We start from the raw sequence: 22627 nt of genomic DNA, 5'->3' as shown, positions 1-22627 counted from the left end.
GCTTACTTCCTTCCTCCTTTCCTTCCTCTCTTCCTTCTCTCCTAAATTCCTTTCCTTTCTTCCTCCCTTCCTTCTCTCCTAAATTCCTTCCTCTTTTTGTCCTTACTTCTTTCTTTCCTTCCTACCTTCCTTCCTTCCTTCCTTCTCTCCTAAATTCCTCACTCCTTCCTTCCTTCTTTCCTTCCTTCCTCCCTTCCTTCCTCCTTTCCTTCCTGTTTTTAACAACAGAACTATTAACCCTCCTGTCGTCCTCCCGGGTCAAATTTCATCCTTCCTTGCTTCCTTCCTTCCTTTCCTTCCTCCCTTCCTTCTCTCCTAAATTCCTTTCCTTTCTTCCTCCCTTCCTTCTCTCCTAAATTCCTTCCTCTTTTTGTCCTTACTTCTTTCTTTCCTTCCTTCCTTCCTTCCTTCCTTCCTTCCTTCCTTCTCTCCTAAATTCCTCACTCCTTCCTTCCTTCTTTCCTTCCTTCCTCCCTTCCTTCTCTCCTAAATTCCTCACTCCTTCCTTCCTTCCTTCCTTCCTTCCTTCCTTCCTTCCTTCCTTCCTTCCTTCCTTCTCTCCTAAATTCCTCACTCCTTCCTTCCTTCCTTCCTTCCTTCCTTCTCTCCTAAATTCCTTCCTCTTTTTGTCCTTACTTCTTTCTTTCCTTCCTTCCTTCCTTCCTTCCTTCCTTCCTTCTCTCCTAAATTCCTCACTCCTTCCTTCCTCCTTTCCTTCCTTCCTCCCTTCCTTCTCTCCTAAATTCCTCACTCCTTCCTTCCTTCCTTCCTTCTCTCCTAAATTCCTCACTCCTTCCTTCCTTCCTTCCTTCCTTCCTTCCTTCCTTCCTTCTCTCCTAAATTCCTCACTCCTTCCTTCCTTCTTTCCTTCCTTCCTCCCTTCCTTCCTCCTTTCCTTCCTGTTTTTAACAACAGAACTATTAACCCTCCTGTCGTCCTCCCGGATCAAATTGAACCCGTCTCTCTTTTGACTGTTCCTTCTTTCCTTCCTTCTTCCCTCTTTCTTTAATTTTTCCTTCCTTCTTCCCCTCCTCCCTTCTTTCTTTGCTCCTTCCTCCTTCCATTCTTCCTTGCTTCCTTCCTCCTTTCCTTCCTTTCTTCCTCCCTTCCTTCTCTCCTAAATTCCTTCCTCTTTTTGTCCTTACTCCTTTCCTTCCTCCATTCATTGATTGATCTTATCTCCTGTCGTCCTCCCGGGTCAAATTTCATCCTTCCTTCCTCCTTTCCTTCCTCCCTTGCTTCCTTCCTTCCTTCCTTCTTTCCTTCCCTCCTTCCTCCTTTCCTCCCTCCCTCCCTCCTTACTCTTTTTCCTTCCTTCCTTCCTCCCTTGCTTCCGTCCTTCCTTCCTTCCTTCCTTCTTTCCTTCCTTCCTTCCTCCTTTCCTCCCTCCCTCCCTCCTTACTCCTTTTCCTTCCTTCCTTCCTTCCTCTTTTCCTCCTTCCTCCTGTCCTTCCTTCTGTCCATCTTTGACCTGAGGACAACACAGGAGGGTTAAAAGAAACTAAACCAAGATGAACTCTGTCTTAGTTTCATTAAGTCTGAGAAAGTTTAAATCCAAAGAAGGAACTTTGCTCTAAAAAAGACTTTTAAATGTGGAAGGTTTTCACTTTATTTGACGAACTCAGACAGCTGAAGCTCATTTGTTTCAAGTTTCAAGTTTTAGGACATTTGTGAAACTGTGAAACTATCCTTTAAGTCAATAGTTCCCAACCTTTATCCTGATGATATATATATTTAAACTCTTCTATTGTAATTTATTTATTCATCTATTTTAACCTTTGTGTCGTCCTCCCGGTCAAATTGACCCTTTCTGTTTTGACTGTTCTTTCCTTCCTTCCTTCCTTCCTTCCTTTAATCTTTCCTCCCTTCCTTTCCTTTCCTTCCTTCCTTTAATCTTTCCTCCCTTCCTTTCCTTTCCTTCCTTCTTTCCTATGTCCTTCTTTCTTCCCTTCCTCCTTCCCTGTCTGCCTCCCTCCCTCCCTCCCCCCTTCCTTTCTTCCTTCCTTCTCTTTCCTTTCCTCCTTTCCTTTCCTTCCTCCTTCCTCCGTTCCATCCTTCTTTCCTCCCTTTCATCCTTCCTTCTTCCCTCCCTTCCTTCCTTGACTTGAGGACAACAGGAGGGTTAAGAGAACTGGAAAAACTGTGAACTTGTCCTTTAAAAAGTAATTTTAACTAGGCTTCTAAACTTAGGAGTAGCTTCAGTGCACATTTTGTATTTGTCTTGTTTTCTTTGGGGTTTTTAGTTGATATCTATATTTTGTGGTTTGCAGACTTTGCCTCTTGGGACTGTGATACCGGTCTCGTTGTTGGTCAATTCATTACTTTTTTGCTACAGACTGAAATATATCTCCACAAATATTTGATGGATTGCCATTAAAGTTTGTACTTCTCTCCTTTTGGTCACCAGAGGATAAACACTAGAAGACTGTGGAGATATCCAGACTTTTCCTTTCAGCCAGTTTTTAGTTATCCGATAAAATATTTCAATGTTTACGAGATGGATCGACACAAAGTTTGTTGCAGATATTTCCCAGGTGATGTTCCCTCCTGACTTTAATACTCTTATTATTCTTCATTTAACCCCACTATGTGTGGTTTTAAGTAGAATATTTCAACAACTATTGGATGGATTGGTATGAAATTTACTGCAGACATTCACGTTCCCCTCAAGATGAATTAAAATAAGTTTGGTGATCCCCTGACTTTACATTTAGCTTTAGCTCCATCATCAGGTCAAAAACTACCAGTATTCTCATCAGCCTCAGCAATACTTTATATTTAGTGATAATTAGCATTAGTAAAATACTCTACCTGCTAACCACGATAGCTCGCTGGAGTTAACATTTAATGATAATAATTAATTGTATAGCACCTTTTTATACAAGAAATGCAACCTGAAAGGAACATAAAACATTGTTTAAAAAAAGAAAAACAGACATTAGTGTAATATAAGATGGAAACTAAAATGGTAATAATTGAAAATAGTAAAAGAAAATGACAGTAAAATAAATAGAATATATAAAATCAAGCTCAACGGGCCGCTGTATAAAGTTACCTACCTACTGAAATATCTACATGTGTAATTAGTGTAGAATATAAAGTTATAAGGATATTCCAAATAAGAATATTTTATATGTAGTATATTATATGAAATGCTGGTCTGAGGACACAGTCAGGTCCTGAACATGGACAATAATATGCAATATGGTCACGATTAGAGGCTGGATTAGTAACACTAGAGGCCTCTAGGTACCATAGCTCAAAGAAAAACCCTCAAAAATAATTAATTTATATTCCAACCTTCTTTAGTTTTAGCTTTTTTTGATAAATCAACTTATTAGCAGGACTTTTTTTTCATTGTGGCTGCTTCTTTTGCTTTCTTTCTTTCTTTCTTTCTTTCAGCCCCCCCTGCTGGGCTTTTGGTTACCCCCGGCGATTTCTATTATCCACTAGTTGATCATTTTCTCCACACACTCATTGATACAACTTACCCACAGTGCATTGTGGCCTGATAACCAATCATCGCTTGGCTACCAGCCGTCAAATCGACAATATAAAACAGTCAATCATGAGACTTTTAACTTTCTAAAAAACTTTTATTTTATACTGATTGTTGGACTGAAACCTCGTAAATCCATATTTCATTTTGAACATACCATGTCATCTAGAGAATGAGTCCTGAGTCCTGTGTCATACTTTTGTGGAGGCATCTTAATGTATATATTTATTTTATTTTATTTTATTTTGATAGGATGTGTGTGTTCAGTTTTAAGTCCTAAAAGAACTTTGCTGCTTTCCTGCGTGTTGGTCCGCCCCTGCAGTCGGAGCACACTTCACCACTTCATCTTCATCCAGTGTAACTTCTTTACTTTGTCTTTTTCTATCTGCTGTTTATCCTGAGAATACATTTACTAGTCAGACCGGTTACATTACCAGGTGAATAGTAACATCGCCATCTAGTGGACAATTAAAATCAGTACATCTTAGAGTGGCACACTAACCCAGAATAAAATAAACTCACTTATCATTTAACATTTGTGTGATAAATAATCAATTAGTGTGTTTTATCATAAATTATAATGCACACAAAGCAACATTTTAAAAGCTCAAACTACTAAATGAACCTTGAGGTGAGGTTCTTTTGTCAGCTGCTGTTTATAGTGGTTTTAGATTCAGATTCAGATTCAGATTCAGCTTTATTTATCCCCGAGGGGTAATTCAGTTTCTTCGAGCCCAACCTCACATAACACACACATTAAATCTGTCACCAAATCCGCCTTCTTCCACCTAAGGAACATTTCAAGACTCCGTCCTTCACTCTCTGACTCAGTTGCCGAGACTCTCATACATGCATTCATCACCTCACGTCTGGACTATTGCAATGCCATCTTGTATGGGGTCCCCAATAAAACGCTGGACAGGCTCCAACACGTCCAAAACTCAGCTGCCAGGGTTCTCACTGGAACAAAACCCTGGCAGCACATCACCCCCACACTCAAACAGCTGCACTGGCTTCCAAAGTTCTGCATCACTTTTAAACTTCTTCTCCTCACCTATAAATCTCTTCATGCCGTTGCACCCCAGTACCTAACGGACCTTCTCCATATCTACCACCCTTCACGGGACCTACGCTCCGTCGACTTGGGCCTCCTGTCCATCCCCCGCACCAGAAGGCAAACCTTTGGGAGCAGGGCTTTCAGTGTGGCAGCTACCTACACTGTGGAATTCGCTCCCTCAGGACATTCGCCAGGCACCAACTCTGGACAATTTTAAATCTCTGTTGAAAAGGCACTTGTTCCTGCAGGCTTTTTCTGGCTAAATGTGTGTTTTTGTTTGTGTTTCTTGTTATTGTGAAGCGACCTTGGGTTTTATGAAAGGCGCTATACAAAATAAAGTTATTATTATTTTATTATTATTATAAACAGACATTAAACAACAACATTCGCTCCCACACAACAACATCAGAGCGGGCGACAAATGACCAGAGGGGAAATAAAATACAATACTACACAATACGATATTAAATACAGCTGAGTAAGAAACAGCTGAATAAAGTGCTTGAGAATATTGCACAAGAATGTTGAGTAAAGTTTTACTCTTTTATATCATTTTTCCCTAATATTTTCTTTTCTTTCCTTTCTTTCTTTTACCTAATATTGTTTTGTGTGTTGCTGTTAATGCTTCTCAACACCATTGTAAATGAAGATTTCTCCTCAATGGTCTTTTGAGGTAAAGTAAAGGTTAATAAATCCACAGAAACAGGTTGGTGATGATTCCTCTCTGTGTTCGGTGTCCTGCAGGATCGTGGTGTTCCTGGACCACAATGATGGACTGCTCCACTTCCACACAGTGACTCCCAGAGGGGCCCACCACCTGCACTGAGTCAGTACTAGCCTTCAACCAGCTTCCGTTCCTTAAAGTGTGGCTCACCATCATCTGACGGCCATCAAAACACCTCAACATTATCAGGTCAGACAACTTTCTGCAACTTAATGTGGTTTAGAGACGTTAAATGTAGTTTCATTTATTACTTTTTGAAAATATCTTTGAATCCAGACAAATTAAACCAAAATAATATCATTTTATACCTTAAGAGCTAAATAAGGAACAGTTTTATTTGGGTGAACTGGACCTTTCAGGACCTGGATCACTGAATCTGCCCCCATCAGTTTCCCTCGTTCATTAATATTCATGAGACAGAAGCTCCCCAAGTAGATATAGAGGAGTAATGATAAAGTAACAAATAATTAATTTTTATTTTCAGGTGATTATACACGAATTAAAACATATTTATAGTATTATATTATATTTCTGCCAAGTCTGTTTCACTGGATGCTACTAAATTCTGCATATTGCATCTTTAATGACTCCCTGGATGTTTTTTTATTCTCTCCATGGATCAAAACTCAACAGACCTCTACACCAAGACTTTGAGAGGAGTTCACCTTCTGCACTGAGTCAGCATCAACTTCAACCAGCCTCCGCACCCTGAGGTCTGGCTCGGATTCAAACCTACCATTAAAAAACACCTGGATGTTATCAGGTCAGTAAATGTAGTTAAATAGCTCCGGTCCTGACTAGAGTCCACCTCAATTAACTGTGTGTGTGTTTTTGGATACACAAAAAAAAAAAATGAATGAGTTTATCATCATTATTAATATTATTTTGAAAAGCAGAGCGCTTTTATTTTGAAATTACCTAGAACATGAGTAGAGAAAGGAAAACATAATCAGCACTGACATGTGATTGTAGTTATTATATTTTTTTCTGCAGCTTCATACTTCTTGATTTAAATCGGATAAATGAAATATAAACAGATATGATTTTGGGTTGTTTTTTTGGGGGGGGGGGGGTACCTGTGCTGCCTTGACAGATGTTGCCGTTTCATTTCTTTAAATATAGTTTAATTTATCTTATAATTCAGACAAATTCAAAATTATTCTTTATACCTCAAGAGCTAAATAAGTAACTGGACCTCACATGACCTGGATCACTAAATAATGCCCCCATCAGTTTCCCTTCCCATTTGCCTTCAATCATTAATACTCATGAGACAGAAACTTAAGTGCAAGAGTGTTTTTATTATCATCATCATTATTATTAACCGTTGACACAATCAGCAGAGAAACGAGGCGTGACGACAGACAGGACGAGACGTACTGGGATCAGATCTTATTGAACGCTGCTACATCCACACTCTGGATCTGAAATAGAAACAAAAACAAAAAAAGGAAAAGTTTTAATATGACAGGAATAATAGATTTTAAAATGTAAAGAGTGTAACACCTAAAAAACTTAAGTGTACATATTAAAAAGGGGGATTTCTCTTTCTATAATATTCCTTAACCTTCGTGTCGTCCTCCCGGGTCAAATTGAGCCATCTTTCTTTCCTCCCCCCTACCTTCTTCACTCTGTCCTTCTTTCCTTCCTTCCTCCCTCCTTTCTTATTTCCTCCGTCCTTTCCTTCCTCCCTCCCTTCTTTCCTTTCCTCCTTCCTTCCTTCCTTCCCTCCCTCCCTTTCTTCCTTCCTTTCCTTTCTTCTTTCCCTCCTTCCTTCCTTCCTCCCTCCCTCCTCCCCCCTTTCTTCTTTCCCTCCTTCCTTCCTCCCTCCCCTATCTTCCTCCCTCCCTCCCTTTCTTTCCTCCTTCCCTTTCTTCTTTCCCTCCTTCCTCCCTCCCTTCTTTCCTTTCCTCCCTTCCTTCTATCCTTTCCTCCCTCCCTCCCTTCTTTCCTTTCCTCCCTCCCTCCTTTCCTTTCTCCCTCCCTTTCTTTCCTTCCTCCCTCCTTTCCTTTCCTTCCTCCTTTCCTTTCCTTACTTCCTTGACTCGAGGACAACAGGAGGGTTAATGACTCATTTAGGCCACTACATGGCAGCAAAGTGCTCTTAGAGAGAGAGAGAGAGAGACAGAGACAGAGACAGAGAGAGAGAGAGAGCCTAAAGGTTACTCACGTAGTCTTCAAACTTGGTGATCTCCTCCTCCAGCAGGTCCGTTCCCACCTTGTCGTCTTCCACCACGCAGGCGATCTGGAGCTTCTTGATGCCGTAACCCACGGGAACCAGTTTGGACGTCCCCCATAAGAGACCGTCAGCCTGCACCGAGCGCACACACTCCTCAAGCTTCGCCATGTCCGTCTCATCATCCCACTAAAAAAAAAAAAAAATGTAAAAAGAAGGAGAGTTGATGAAACACAAGTTGAACAGCGGACACGGTCAGTTTGAATTTCTTTCTTGGTTACCGACTTACAGGTTTGACATCCAGTAAGATCGAGGACTTGGCGATGAGGCCGGGCTTCTTGGCTTTCTTCTCTGCGTACTCTTTCAACCTCTGCTCTTTGAGTTTATCTGCCTCTTCGTCGTCTTCGTCGCTGCCGAACAGGTCAATATCGTCATCATCATCCTCCTCCTCATCGTCGTCAACTGGTTTGCTGGTTTTCTGCTGGACGGTAGTGCCCTGAACAGAGTAGACACAATCACTCCTTATACTCCGCTCTTCTTTTTTTATAATCTAATCTTTTGAAGCTGAATTTAAAGCTATTCAAACTGATAAACGTGTGAGGAGACGTACGTTTGTGTAGGGGACTGCAGGAGCCGGAGCAGCTGCAGGAGTTACAGTTGCGGGTGATTTCTCCAAAACTGCTACTCGACATTCCAGTTTGGATAGTGCGGCCCTCAAGTCCTCCACCACTGAAGAAGAAGCATAAAAAAAAACATTTTAAACATTAAGTACTGAAACACCAGCTCTCATAGCAGGGGTGGAGCTAGAGAGGAGGAGAGGGGTCCTTAGCAACCACCTCAGGAACCACCTTAACAACCACCTTAGCAACCAAGGCTACCTATGGACAGCCATGTGCAAACAATCTGCTCTCATCACAAGGAGGAAGTAATGTAGACTTTTCAAAGATATTCAGTTTGATACAAGAAAAAATTATATTCGAGAAGCTGGAATCAAAGAATTTGGACTTTTCTTAAAATTTTCCAAATCTAATCTAAATTCTGGTTTAAGTCATTTTTTCTGAACACTGACTTCAACCAGCTGCCGACTGAATCTGAGTGAGTTTATAACAATTGTGATACAGAGTGAAACTTGTAAAGATAAGTCCTCCACCACTGAAGAAGAAGCATAAAAAAAAAAAACACATTTTAAACATTAAGTACTGAAACAGCAGCTCTCATAACAAGGGTAGAGCTAGAGAGGAGGAGAGGGAGGTTCTCAAAAGCACCAAATCTAATCTGAATTCTAGTTAAACTCACTTATTTATTTTTCTGAACAGCTGAGTTTATAACAATTGAGATAAAGAGTGAAACTTGTAAAAGACATTTCAGTTGAGGCAGTGTTACTCAGTGAAATGCAACTAAATTAATTTAATATTAAAATCAATGTAATGTTTTCTGTTTCCCTTTTGATTTAATGCCTTACTGCTTTTATTCATTTATTTATATGTGCATTATTTTTGGATAATTGTTAATAAAAAGGCATAAATAAATCACTACTAATACTATACAGCCATGAACTAAGCACTTAGCTGCACTTCAAATACTTTGGTTTGCAGTATTCATACAATGCAGTAAAATTAAATTATACGTATCTGAACCACCCAAAAAAAAACTATATCTTGTCAACTCCTATATCTGTCCCATATAAAGTGATGCATTATGGGTTGTTTGTAGCGTTAATGCTGCTTGGCTAGAAAGCTTCTTCAAGTGTTGGTTAGCTCAGTGAAACCTGACAGAGTTTCTGACGGCTCCTTTTAACGTTTCTCTGTCATGTCAAGGATAAAGAAATGAAATCATGATGAATGAAAACAAGTTCATAATGTTTTTATGTCTTTAAAAACGTCTTTACTGCCGTCACAGATGACGAGGAGATTAAATATACAGTCTGAGAAATCGTATCTGCTGTAGAAAATCATTTTTAACCGCTCGGGCTGCCTGACAGGAGAGAGAGAGAGTAAGAGACGGAGAGATGAGATGCTACAGTTATGTTCTGCTTTAAAGGTTATTTCACTTTTACGAGGGGAAAAAAAGCTTCAAGGATGACGACTGACTGACTGACTGCTCGCTCTTTGGATGAATAATGAAACTTTCCTAACAGGAGCCTAGAGCTAAATAACGGGGTCGAGGATGTCTTATATATATTTGGGACAATATGGTTAATAAAGGAGACACTGAGATGATATGTATATTTACTACTGAATTACAATTACTCTATTATATGATTGGTGTAGTTGATTACCAGAAAGTTATACAACATTTAATTGATTAATCCTGTAATTTCCATCTAGTAAAAACACACTTGCTTCTTTCTTTATCATATCATTTAAAATCAAATGTTTTCTTTCCAAGTAAATCAACAATTTTTCAAGACATATAAAGACTGGAAAATGATCAGAAGACAGCAAGGCCCAATCTCTAGAACAGAGGTGTCAAATTCATCTTCATTCAAGGGCCACATACAGGAGCCCAACTTATGTGGGCCGGTCCATTAAAAAGATGGAAAGAAGGGAGGAAGGAAGGAAGACAGATGGAAGGAAGGAAGAGAAGATCGAAGGAAGGGAGGAAGGAAGAGGAGAGAAGACGGTAAGGAAAGATGGAAGGAAGGAAGGAGAGATTGAAGGAAGCAAGGGAGGAAGAAAGGGAGGATCGAAGGAAGGGAGGGAGGAAAGATGGAAGGAAGAGGAGAGAAGACAGTAAGGATAGATGGAAGGAAGAAAGGGTGGTTGGAAAGATAGAAGGAAAAGAAGACAGGAAGGAAAGTGGACCGGATTGGACTCCTTGGCGGGCCGTTTCTGGCCCACGGGCCGCATGTTTGACAGCCCTGCTCTAGAAAGTCCTGATCTTACATTTTATATAAGAAAAACAAAGCAATTTAATAATGGCTATATTCATGCAACAAATGTTTTCATTAACTGTACATAATATCTAATTCAACAGCCAAAAAATGACTAAAGCAGATACATATGATATCTTACAATTGCCTACTTATAATATAAGTGATAAAATACTAAATATATTCAGTTTATACATTATGAAAACTGCAAAGCCTTAAAATTGAGGAAGCTATAATCAACAAATATTATTATTTGACAAATTACTTATAATTGAAGGTTTGTTTTTTTTTTTGGGGGGGGGGGGGTGTTGTCATGTAATCACGACATCCTGCTGCAGTTCTAATAATAATAATATCCACAAAATGACAAAAATAACCTTAAAAACAAACCAACCTTTGTTTAAGCTGTTGTTCTCCAGCTCCAGGCTCTTGATGCGAGAGATGATTTCTCCTTGATCAGCTGGGCTGCTGCTGGTGGTGCTCTGTAAAAACACACACACAGAGAGACACACACACACACACACACACACACACACACACACACACACACACACACACACACACACACACACACACACACACACACACACACACACACACACACACACACACACACACACACACACAGAGGGAGAGAGAGAGAGAGAGGAAAACCAGTCAGCACAGCTCAGAGAAAAGAAGGAAATCTAATGTTCAAACCAGATAATTAGTCTCTTCATCAAACTCAGGCCTGTTAAAAAAAAAGCAAAGCCCTTTCGACAGCCAGGCTGTGGCTCAGGAGCCGTAAACGCACCCAGAGGGAAATATTAAAACAATAAAAGGGTGATAAAGCAGCAAGTTGTGTGAGATCTGCTTCTGAAACACTGCACACACACACGCGTGGAAAAAAGAAAAAAAAAGGGTTGAGCGTGGTTGTTTTCTAGTGACACACAAGGCGGGGAGGAACTTACGAACTGGGATTGTTGGCTCAGGGAACGCTGATCAGACCTTCTGTTACACAGTGTAGTCTTCAGCTGAGAGGGGAGGAGGAGGAGGAGGAGGGGGAGGAAGAGGAGGAGGAGGGGGAAGAGGTGGAAGAGGAGGAAGGGGAGGAGGAGGTGGAGAACGACGAGGACAAGGAGGAGGAAGAGGAGGTGGAGGTAGAGGAGGGGAGGAGGAGGAAGAGGAAGGGGAGGAGGAGAAGGAGGAAGTGGAGGAGGAGGAAGAAGAGGTGGAAGAGGAGGAAGGAGGAAGAGGTAGAAGAGGAGGAAGGGGAGGAGGAGGAAGAGGTGGAGGAGGAAGAGGGGGACGAGGAAGAGGGGGGGATTTCAGCCATGAAAAAAGGAAAAGCAGGGGAGGGGGAAAGGAAGGAGGAACAAGACTGAAAGTAGTGTTACAGAGGAGTGAAGAGTAGAAAGCAAACAGGGCGACGAGAAGGAAATGTTATGGAAGAGATCAGTGAGAGCAGATGTTTGCAAACTAAGAGGAAGGTAGAGGAAGGTAGAGGAAGAGTCCAACTGCTACTTTAAAAAGAAAGAAAATCTGCATGCAAAACTAAATATTTTAACCTATCAGGAACAGGAGATCATTCATAAAGCGACTAAACGATGAAATCTGTCTTAATATTCATACAAATTCCTCAAAAAGGCCAAAAACCAACAACCAAATCATCCATGTAGTCAAAGATATCTTTTTCATTTGTGCCAAAGAGCTTCATTCATTTTCAATTTAACAAAAATCTGTATAGAAAGCTCATTATTTTAACATATCAGCAACAAGACAGCATTAATCACTTTTAAAAGATGAAGCTGTTTAAAATGATCATTTTTTATATCAACCAGTCCCACAAAAAGGCTAAATAGATGTTATTCCTCTATCGGGCCACAGAGCTCTATTGTTCAAAAAGTAATAAAAGCCACTGTGAGATCAGCTGGTTTTAAACAGTCACATCTGTAGTAGCAGCTAGTGTGCTTGGAGCTGAATAACGTGTGTTAGGAAGGTCTTCACATTGGTGAACAGTGACGGCTGCTATTCATTATAAATGAGACCTGGCTTTGCAACACAGTGCTGCTGCCCCCTAACCCCCCTCCTCCCCCTCCCTTCCCTCGCTGAGCTGGAAGCCTCTTTTTTCACACATGCAGCTACATTCAGGAACATTTCCATCTTACATCTTTTAACACATGATATGGAAATGTTAGAATAGATGGAGTAATGCTATAAAACTCAACAGAAGAAGAAGAAGGAGTTGGGGCAACGCAGCAGGAAATGTCTCATTTTATTGTCAGTAACTTGTCGGGTGAGGAGCGTTTTTTGTCTGGTGCCAATATTCTTTATAATGTTTAATATTTAACAAGTTTACGACATAAATCACCTGTAAAAGTTCTAGAAACGCATCCATAAACAAGTCAAAGATTACCAGCATTGATCCATTAACCCTACTGTCCTCCAGTCAAGGAAGGGAGGAAGGAAAGGAGGAAGGAAGGAAGGAAGGAAGAAAGAAGGAAAGGAGGAAATGACGAAGGAAGGAAGGGAGGAAGGAAGGAAAGGAGGAAGGATGGAATGGAGGAAGAAGGAAGGAAAGAAGGACAGAGGGTGGAAGGAAGGAAGGAAGGAAGGATGGATTGGAGGAAGGAAGGGAGGAACGAAGAAAGAATGGGAGGAGGAAATGAGGAAGGAAAGAAGAAGAGGAGGGAGGAAGGAGGGATGGAAGGAAGGAAGGAAGGAAGGATGGAAGGGAGGAAGGAAGGATGGAAGGGAGGAAGAAGGAAGGAAGGAAGGATGGAAGGGAGGAAGAAGGAAGGAAGGAAGGATGGATGGAAGGGAGAAAGGACGGAAGGAAGGATGGATGGAAGGGAGGAAGAAAGAAGGAAAGCTGGAAGGATGGATTGTAGGAAGAAGGAAGGAAAGAAGGACAGAGGGTGGAAGGAAGGAAGGAAGAAAGGAAGGAAGGAAGGAACAGTCAAAACAGACGGGGTCAATTTGACCCGGGAGGACGACAGGAAGGTTAAAAGAAGTTTCTGGGTAACTTTCCTCTCAGCCTTTGATAGGACCGAGCAGACTCTAGAGGTGACGTAATCATTCTGCAACAATTTATAGGCTCTTATTTTGGCGCTCTCTGTTGACATCACATCCTGCTTTGAGTACGGTAAACCCCAATTAGCCCCGAGTCAAACTCAAGCCTCATAAAAGGAATATTACCCTAAAATTACCCCAAAGTTCCTGCAGTGGAAACAACCCTTATATCTTTGGGAGGTGGGATATCAGCTAAACAGATTTCCCTGATTATCGATCCCTGCTCTAAAAATGTTTCCTACACATCTCATTTAATAGACTGCATGTATGATTGAGTCTATACAGAGATTCAAAAGGAAGTTGAGGAAGATTCAATTTTATGCAAATGTCCCCTGACGTAGTGTGAACGAGTCAATCACTCCAGCTTCTCTATAAACTCATATAAAAAGAGGAACTAGGAACTGTTGCCTCAATGCAACACACACACACACACACACACACACACACACACACACACACACACACACACACACACACACACACACACACACACACACACACACACACTACAGTTTTTACTTCATAGGTTTCGTTTCTCTTTGCTTGGCACTAAGCCTCTGCAAGCAAGCTTTATACTAAATGGCTTCTCACCTCTCACCTCACTTTTACTTTGGATAAAACTGCCAACATGAGTAAAAACTAATAATACTACTAAGTGTGAATATGTGAACACACTGTGAGACAAACACAGTATTACTCCAGCTTTATCCTTTAAAAACATGAGCAGATCACATGTTCACTACACTGAGCCACAGGTGTTAACATCCACTACACAAATGTTCTTATCTGCAGCCGCTATGAAAGGTCAGAGTGAGAAAAAAAAAAAAAAAAGAAAAACAGTCACAGTGACACGTTGCACTAAACAGTTTACTGGCCTCAGAGTACCGAAACAAGAGGAGTCAACACAACATGAGACTAGATTACACACTATATTCACATTTTAGTGAAGTCTTGTGTTTTAAGTAGTCTGATACAGTTCAGTGGTGCATAATAAATTACTTTCATGCATTAATCATCATGAAACTGTGCCTTTAATTCAAGGTTTCAGATATAAAGGGCATAAATGGGCCAAGACAAACATGAGCAGAGTTACAATCATTAGTAACTGATTCTATATTTAAGGTGTGAGAAGAGTCTGATTGTGTTATTTCACAGCAACAATGAGCAGATTCAGTCTCTCATTAACATCACCACATGTGTACAATTGGTGTTACTAGGCATGGGATGATAACCGTGTTTAAAAGGTATACCGCGATTTGAAAAAGCCACGATAACCGAAACCGCCAGCTAGAACACCAGGAAAAAATACCTATGCTATATCACGATATTACGATATGCAAATTCTAAGACGATATCTAGTCTCATATCACGATATCGATATAATATAGATATATTGCCCAGCCCTAGCACATAGCACATTACATACTGCACTGTGCATTCCTCTATCTATCACATGCACATAGCTGGGCATGGGATGATAACCGTGTTCAAGGTATACCGTGATTTGAAAAAGCCACGATAACCGAAACCGCCATATTTTCTGTCATACCGTCACTAAAGTATGAGCTGTTTTTAGTCTGGTTAAAGACAGGAAGTGCTGGTCAAAGACAGGAAGTGCAGGTCAGAAATCCCTCAGGTGGTGCAGCTGCAGCGTAGAGTATCACGACCCCTCACACTGTCATTACAGTTTATATTCAGGTTAAATGAACATGTCTGTCTTTATTTTTCTTCCTTTTAGGAACATTTTAGAGCTGTAATCTCAATAACGCCATACCGTGAAACTGTGATATTTTTTCTTATGGTTATCATACCACCAGAATCTCATACCGGCCCATGCGTAGGTGTTACCTTCATTTTTTTGGCACCAGCTTCATGAATGTGGAGAGATTATAACCTTCATTCATATTATGGACTTTTTAAAAGTGAATGTGATCTTGAACGCTCATTAGCTTCCTGTACTTTAGTAGCAGTGGGAAATATGTGATATAAAAATGCAGCTATGATACATTTAATGATACTTACTCCTGCTAGAGACTTCTGGATGTTCTCCCGAGCCCGAGCAATGTCTTGCAGGATGGAGTTGGATCCGACATCCTGAAAGAAGATGAACATGAGGTGAATGTTTGAAGATACATCAAAAGGGAGCGGAGTCTGCTCAGATTTTGTTTCATGAATCTAAAGCAGGTCCTGTTGCCTTTTGACTTTCTATATATCAGAGGTCAGCGCTGATTCATCCTTTAATCTATAGACAGTTTGAGGAAGATTAAAAATAGCTTGTAGCTACATTATATAAATATTTTTTCCACCCAGTTTTATGCACCTCACGGATCACTTGATTAAATTCAAAACATGACCTTAAAGACCGTGTAAAGTGAATTCAGACATTTTCTTCTAAACACATTAAATAGGTCATAAATGTATTCCTAAAAAAGGTGTAAAAAGCATTTCAACCATTTAGATTTGAATTGTGGAGCTAGGCTTCACAAACTGTGTTTCAAGATTTCTGTGTTCAGGATTTAGTGATTAGCATAAACCCGCCCCTGCTGCTGTAGAGGTCAACGCACACTACTACTACTACTACTACTACAGTTAGCCGAGTTGGCCACCGAGCTAGCCACCGAGTTAGCAGCAGAAAGCTCTCCATGTTCCTGGTAGAGGTGGTGACTTTGATTGACAGGTGACACTTGGTAGGGGGCGGGGTTTCAGAAAAAGGCTGCTTTTTACACAACTTTGAAGCCTAATTTCAGCATGTGATCGTACCTGCGTTGATTCTGTGGTGCCGTTCATTCGCTCGTAGAAGCGTCTCTCGGCCTCGTCGTAACGTGGTTTATCAAACCAGATCTTCTCCTGGGCTAGAAAGTCGAGGGTGCTCATCTTTCTACAGAGGAGAGAGCAAACAGGAAGGACAAGAGAGGGATGTATGAACAAGGAGACGGGAGGTCAGGGAGAAAGAAAGAAAAAGAAAAGTTGTATTATTAAAAACTATTTAAAATAATGATACTTAAAGTCGGACATATATTCACATTGTTTGATATATTAGCTGTAAAATCTTAAAAATGGCTTATTTTATGTTATTTTACAAACAGACCAAACCCAACACAACCATACAAAAAAAATGAAATTTGACAAAACGCAACAATGATCGAACCAAACAATCATTCAGGAAAATTAAAAATAAAAATCACAAGAAAATAAGAAATGAACCAAAATGAATGAAAACAAATTAAAAAAGGTGGAAGAAGGTGCGGAGATCTTTCACACGTTTAATTAAATCATAAAAAAAGGGGATAAAATACACAATGATATATTAAAAAAAAAAAAAAAAAAAAGGATGAAAGAGGAACTGAAGCGGCTCCGTTCTCCGGCTTTTGGTCATACTTGTCCCTCAGTGGGGCGGCGGAGGCAACAGATGAGGCGTCCGCTTCCGGCCTCCGACCCTTCGCCTTCCCCTTCGCCGCCGGGGCTTCGCTCCCACTGTAACCGTGGAAACGGCTCTCCGCAGCATCGTACCGCCACTTGTCCAGCCACACCCGCTCGCTGTCCGGGTGGAGGAAGTAGCAGAGTCCCGACCCCGATGCGCCGCCTTTTTTCTCGGGGGTCTCCATCGCTGCCGCCGCTGCTGCTGCCGCCCCCGCTGGCTCCCCCTCCTCTTCCTCCTGGATCGGGTGCAGAGCGTGGAAGACGTCCGCTGCTTTACCCTGCGCGCCTGCTCCTTTTCCCCCCTCCGCCGCCTCTTCCTCCTCCTCCTCTTCTTCTTCTACAAGGCTTTGAGGCGGGTCGCTACTTCTGGAGGCGGAGGCGCAGCTGGATCTCTTGGAGGACGAGTTGTTGCCGTAGAGATTTTGGTAGAAGGCTGCTTCGGCTCGGTCGTACAGCGGCTTCTCTAACCAAACCCCTCTGAGAAGCCCCACCGGGATGCGGGGCAGTCCGTTAATCGACTGCCGATTAGTCGGCGTGACCGCTGCCTGCTGGGTGACGGGGGTCGCGGGAGTTGCGGGAGTCGGGGCGAGAGATTGGTACCCTTCATCTGGGGTCCTCGGTGTGTTGGAGCGGTTGGACGCGGTCGGGAGATCCAGAGAGTTTGGGACGGACAGCTGCGCCGACTCTTCGCCAAAACGGTGCTCGGCTTGGTCGAAGGTCGCCTTGTTCACCCACACGTCTTGTACCACGTGATGGCAGGCCACCTGGTTGCCGTGGTGACAGGGTTGAGCCTGGGTGGCGGCAGTGGATGCCGTAGAGTTGGAGTGTTTCCCAGCAGACGGAGGTGACCCGTTGGTCTTGGCGGTCACATTGGAGTTGGAGGAGCTCGCCAGCCGGCTCTGGTAGAGACTCTCCGCTCGCTCGTAGACGCTTCGCTCAAACCAAACGTTGGCGCACTCGGACTGCAGGCCGATCAGAGCGGCTCGGGGGTCAGACGCTTGGCTCTGGCCCGTCGTAGCTTTATTCGGCTTCTCCTCACTCTTGACTTTGCTCTCAACCTTCCCCTCGGGTCGGCTCTCAGGGTTGGACGAGCGTTTCCTGCGGCGGCGGCTTTTCCCGGTTCGCTTTGCGTCTCCGTTCAAGCTCCCGCTCTCCGGAGAGGATGACGCAGTCTCTCCGTTCCTCTGGCCTGAGTTGGCCTTGTTTCTACACCCTGCCGCTACGTTGGCTGAGCAGTCCACCTGACAACGGCTGGGCGGCTGATCGCGCTCCAACTGATCCGCAGCGGACATCATCTTTGATCCGTTTCCGTGGGAGGAATAAAATAAAAAAAAATAAAAAAGAGAATAAGAGGTACAAGCTTGTGGATTAGTTAGAGAGAGGCAGGAAAGGCTTAGAGACACAGAAGGATTGATCTACTAGACTCAGTAGCACAGATTCATGATTAGTAGTTAGACGCATGCGTGCAGAATACAGGCAACAGAAGCAGCATGCAGAGAACTGGAAGAAGCACGTTTCTAAAAAATGTGTATCAGCTGCACAAAAATTAAAAAAGGATGCATCTTATTTCCATTTTTGTACACTGTGGGTCACATTAGGGAAAAGACAGGTTAAAGGAAATGTGAGTGTTTTTACAGCTCTCAAATGTAAAAATGAGTCAAATCTGACCCTGAACAGGATGTAAGGGTTAAACGATAGCCAGCTCAGTTTCTATAATTGCTTGTAATCACATTTTTGGCAAGGAAGCGTTAAATCCTACTATAATATTTACGATCCAGGAAGTACTTTTATCTTGGACACAGCACTTACAGTAAGAACAGTATGTGTAGTTAATTTATTTTGTAAGAGAGTAATATAAAGAACATTTAGACAATCATATACCTTTCTTTTCCTGGATTATTTACAACATACTGGCAGCAGTCTGATTATAAACGGCTTCACAACGTGCAGAAATTAACCAAATTGACCCCCGTCTGTTTTGACTGTTCCTTCTCTCCTCCCTCCCTTCCTTCCTTCCTTACTTCCTCCCTCCTTCTCTCTTTCTTTCCTTCTTCTCTCTTTCCTCCCTTCTGTCTTTAACCAGGATATGAATTAAATTAACCTTTGTGTCGTCTTCCCGGGTCAAATTGACCCCGTCTGTTTTGACCGTTACTTCTTTCCTCCCTCCTTCCTTCTCTCTTTCTTTCCTTCTTTTCCCTTTCCTTCCTCCCTCCCTCCCTCCTTCTTTCTTTCCTTACTTCCCTCCTTCCTTCCTTCCTTCCTTCCTCTTTTCCTTCCTTCCTTCCTCTTTTCCTCCCGCCCTCCTACCTTCCTCCTTCATTTCCTTCTTCTCTTTCCTCCCTTCTGTCTTTCTTTCTTTCTTTCTTTCCTTCCTCCCTCCCACCTTCCTCCCTCCTTCATTTCCTTCTTCCTTCCTTCCTTCCTCCCTTCCTTTCCTTCTTTCCTTCTTTCCTCTCTCCTTTCCTTCCTTCCTCCCTCCCTCTCTCCTTCCCTTCCTTCCTCCCTCCTTCCTTCCTTCTCTCTTTCTTTCCTTCTTCTCTCTTTCCTTCCTCCCTCCCTCCCTCTTTCCTTACTTCCCTCCTTCCTTCCTCCCTCCCTTCCTGCCTTCCTTGACTTGAGGACAACAGAAGGGTTCATTTCAATTCTGTGTTGTGAATGATTATTAAAAGTTTTTCCATTTCAAACCTCAAAATAAAAAAGAATCACAAGACTGGACAGATCTGAACATAAGCATGCATAGAAAGAGAAGAGTGCGAGGAGTCGAAGGCTGAATATGAAGAGATAGAAGAAAACAAGCTCGTATACTCATGCAAGCAAACGTATTAGTTTAACCCTTTATTGGGCAAATAATTATATTTGGTAACTTCTGTAAATATCCCAAAATATCCTTCCTTCCTTCCTTCCTTCCTTCCTTCTTTCTTCCCTTCCTTCCTCCCTTCCTTCTTTCCTTCCTCCACCCCCCTTTCTTCTTCCTTTCCTTCCTTCCATCTGTTCTTCCTCCCTCCCTCCTTCTCTCTTTCTTTCTTCCCCCTTCCTTCCTTTCCTTCCTTCCTCCCTCCTTCCTTCCATCCTTCCTTCCATCCTTCCTTCCTCCCATCCTTCCTTCCATCCTTCCTTCCTTCCTCCCATCCTTCCTCCCTTCCTTCCTCCCTTCCTTTCAATGAGTACCCTATAAAGGGTTAATAGATATTAAAAAGGTTTTGCTTTGTTAAATCATTCACACATCAAGCAAGCACGACAGTATTCAGTTTCAGTGCAGGAAATGTGTTCCCTTCATGTGGTAATCGGTAATATTGACCATAGAAATGGATTTCAGGCTCTATATTGGGAAGTCATTTCCTGCCGTCAAAAGTAAAAACTCATATTTCAAAAGCTCTTAAAAAAAAAACTCACCTTCCTCGGTAAAAGGCGCGAAACTCAAAACTGAGTGTAAAAGTCAAAAACGCTTCAACACGTTCTTTGCATCCAGTTAAACCGCAAGCCATTAAAAAAAAAAAAAAAAGAAAAAAGCAACAACAGAAAATTTAACAATCACCACCTTGCAAACATAAAACCAAACAGATACACAAAGCAGCAAAGCTCAAACATTATGTCTTCATCATCATCATCATCATCATCATCATCATCATCATCATCAACGGTACTCACTTGCCAAATTCTGAATGCAGAATGAGAGAAAAGAAGCCGAGTGTTAAAATAAAACCCTCTACCGACGTTGGATGAGGATGAATACAGAGAATATTATAATGTCACTATTATTTCCTAAAGGCTGTAAAATTATGTAAGAACATCATGAAGCCGCAACTTGGATGCATCTGAAAGCTTTTTTTTTTTTTTCTTTCCACTCCGTCTCCCGTCTGCTTTTCTCTCCTCCATCAAATGGAAAAAAAGACACTTTATTTGCCTCCGTTAACAGAATCTGGATGTTTTCTGTTTCAGCAGCTCAATAAAAAACTTCAACTCTAATCAGCAGTGACGTTCCTTCCTTCCTCCATCTTTCCTTCCCTCCTTCCTTCCTCTTTTCCTTTCTCCCTCCCTCCTACCTTCCTTCTTTCCTTCGTCCCTCCCTCCCTCCTTCTTCTTCTTCCCTTCCCTCTTTTCCTTCCTTCCTCCCTCCCTCCTTTCCTTCCATATTTCTCCCTCCTTCTTTCCTCTTTTCCTTTCTCCCTCACTCTTTCCTCTTTTCCTTTCTCCCTCACTCCTACCTTCCTTCCTTTCTCTTCCTTTCCTTCCATCTTCCTCTTTTCCTTCCTTCCTCCCTCCCTCCTTCTTCCCTTCCCTCTTCTCCCTCCCTCTTTCCTTCTTTCCTTCCTTCCATATTTCTCCCTCCTTCATTCCTCTTTTCCTTTCTCCCTCACTCCTACCTTCCTTCCTTTCCCTTCCTTTCTTTCCATCTTCCTCTTTTCCTTCCTTCCTCCCTCCCTCCTTCCCTCTTCTTCCTACCTCCCTTCCATCTTTCTCCCTCCTTCCTTCCTTCCTTCCTTCCATCTTTCTCCCTCCTTCCTTCCTTCCTTCCTTCCATCTTTCTCCCTCCTTCCTTCATCCCTCCCTCTTTCCTTCCTTCCTTCCTTCCATCTTTCTCCCTCCTTCCTTCTTTTCCTTCCATCTTTCTCCCTCCTTCCTTCTTTTCCTTCCATCTTTCTCCCACCTTCCATCTTTTCCTTCCATCTTTCTCCCACCTTCCATCTTTCTCCCTCCTTCCTTCTTTTCCTTCCATCTTCCTCTTTTCCTTTCCTTCCTCCCTTCCTTCTTTTCTTTTCTCCCTCACTCCTACCTTCCTTCCTCTCTCCCTTCCTTCTGTCCTTCTGTCCCTCACTCCTACCTTCCTTCCTCACTCCCTTCCTTCTGTCCTTCTGTCCTTCCTCCTTTTCCTTTCCTTCCTCTCTTCCTTCCTTCCTTCTCTCTTCTCCCTCCTACCTTCCTCCCTTCTTCCTTCCTTCCTTCCTCCCTTCCTTGACTCGAGGACAACAGGAGGGTTAATCTGTATATTTTAGGGTCTTTAGGAGGAGGAGGATACTCTCATTTCTTTCCACATTTAAGACACCATCTATCCCCAGCTAACATAGAGAGACAGAGTGGATGCTTTTTAAGAGGCTTTAGGATCCACCCGACTTTTAGCAGCTCTGTTGACAGCTGGTGTTTTATCTCCAAAAAAAAAAAAAAAAAGAGATCATAGCGTTTTTGGGTTTTTTGGTGTCAGAAACTATTTTTCGCCTGCAGGTTAATTCCCATTTGGTGCTTCAGTGAGTTAAAAATAAAAAACACTACAATGGCTCTGTTCATAGTAACGAGGCGACATGTTACCCACAGTGTCCTGATGTGGCTCATTCATGTTTTTTGGGATAAAAATGGAGCTCAATGGAAGAGAGGAATAAGCTAGGTTAGGCTTTAGTTGCACAGGAAATAAAAGAAGAGCCATTTCATTGATTAATCTCATAATGAGGAAGAAAAATATTCCAGATTTTTGCCCTTTAAATATTCATTTTTCTCATGATACTGATCAGAGTTTATCACCATAGTAACATTAATATAAATAAACTACAATATAGTGTAGAGTCGATATTGATCTGTCACAGGTATATCGTTATTAGTGAATATGGTGTCCAATATATTTTATATAAGCAGCATTTTATATAAATATCTTTGACCCTTTTTTCTTAATTCAAGTTTAATATATGCACACTATTTGTTCTGCATGTTTTTTTTTTTTTTTTTATTCATAGTTAAATCTAATTATTCATTTCTAAGTCATTTTATACAGTGAAGTTTTTTGTTAAACTGTAAAAAATCACAGCCTTCATTACGTTTAACCCTCCAGTTGTCCTCGG

General features: G+C 41.9%; 1 protein-coding gene across 1 annotated transcript; it reads right to left on the bottom strand.

Moving 5' to 3' along the window:
* Positions 1-6590: 6590 nt before the first annotated feature.
* LOC128362310 (uncharacterized) lies at positions 6591-18100 on the bottom strand. Its single transcript, XM_053323050.1, has 9 exons — positions 16698-18100; positions 16140-16257; positions 15402-15473; positions 11279-11341; positions 10723-10810; positions 8067-8185; positions 7746-7952; positions 7451-7645; positions 6591-6704 (listed from the first exon to the last, which is right to left on the bottom strand). Exons 1-9 carry the CDS (start codon positions 18092-18094, stop codon positions 6666-6668), a joined length of 2298 nt encoding a protein of 765 aa, XP_053179025.1. The 5' UTR covers positions 18095-18100; the 3' UTR covers positions 6591-6665.
* Between the last annotated feature and the right edge of the window lie 4527 nt (positions 18101-22627).

This window comes from Scomber japonicus, chromosome 7, assembly GCF_027409825.1.
Source record: "Scomber japonicus isolate fScoJap1 chromosome 7, fScoJap1.pri, whole genome shotgun sequence".
Lineage (NCBI taxonomy): Eukaryota > Metazoa > Chordata > Actinopteri > Scombriformes > Scombridae > Scomber > Scomber japonicus.
Note: the sequence above shows the minus strand (reverse complement) of the source record. Positions and strands in the feature narration are given on the sequence as shown.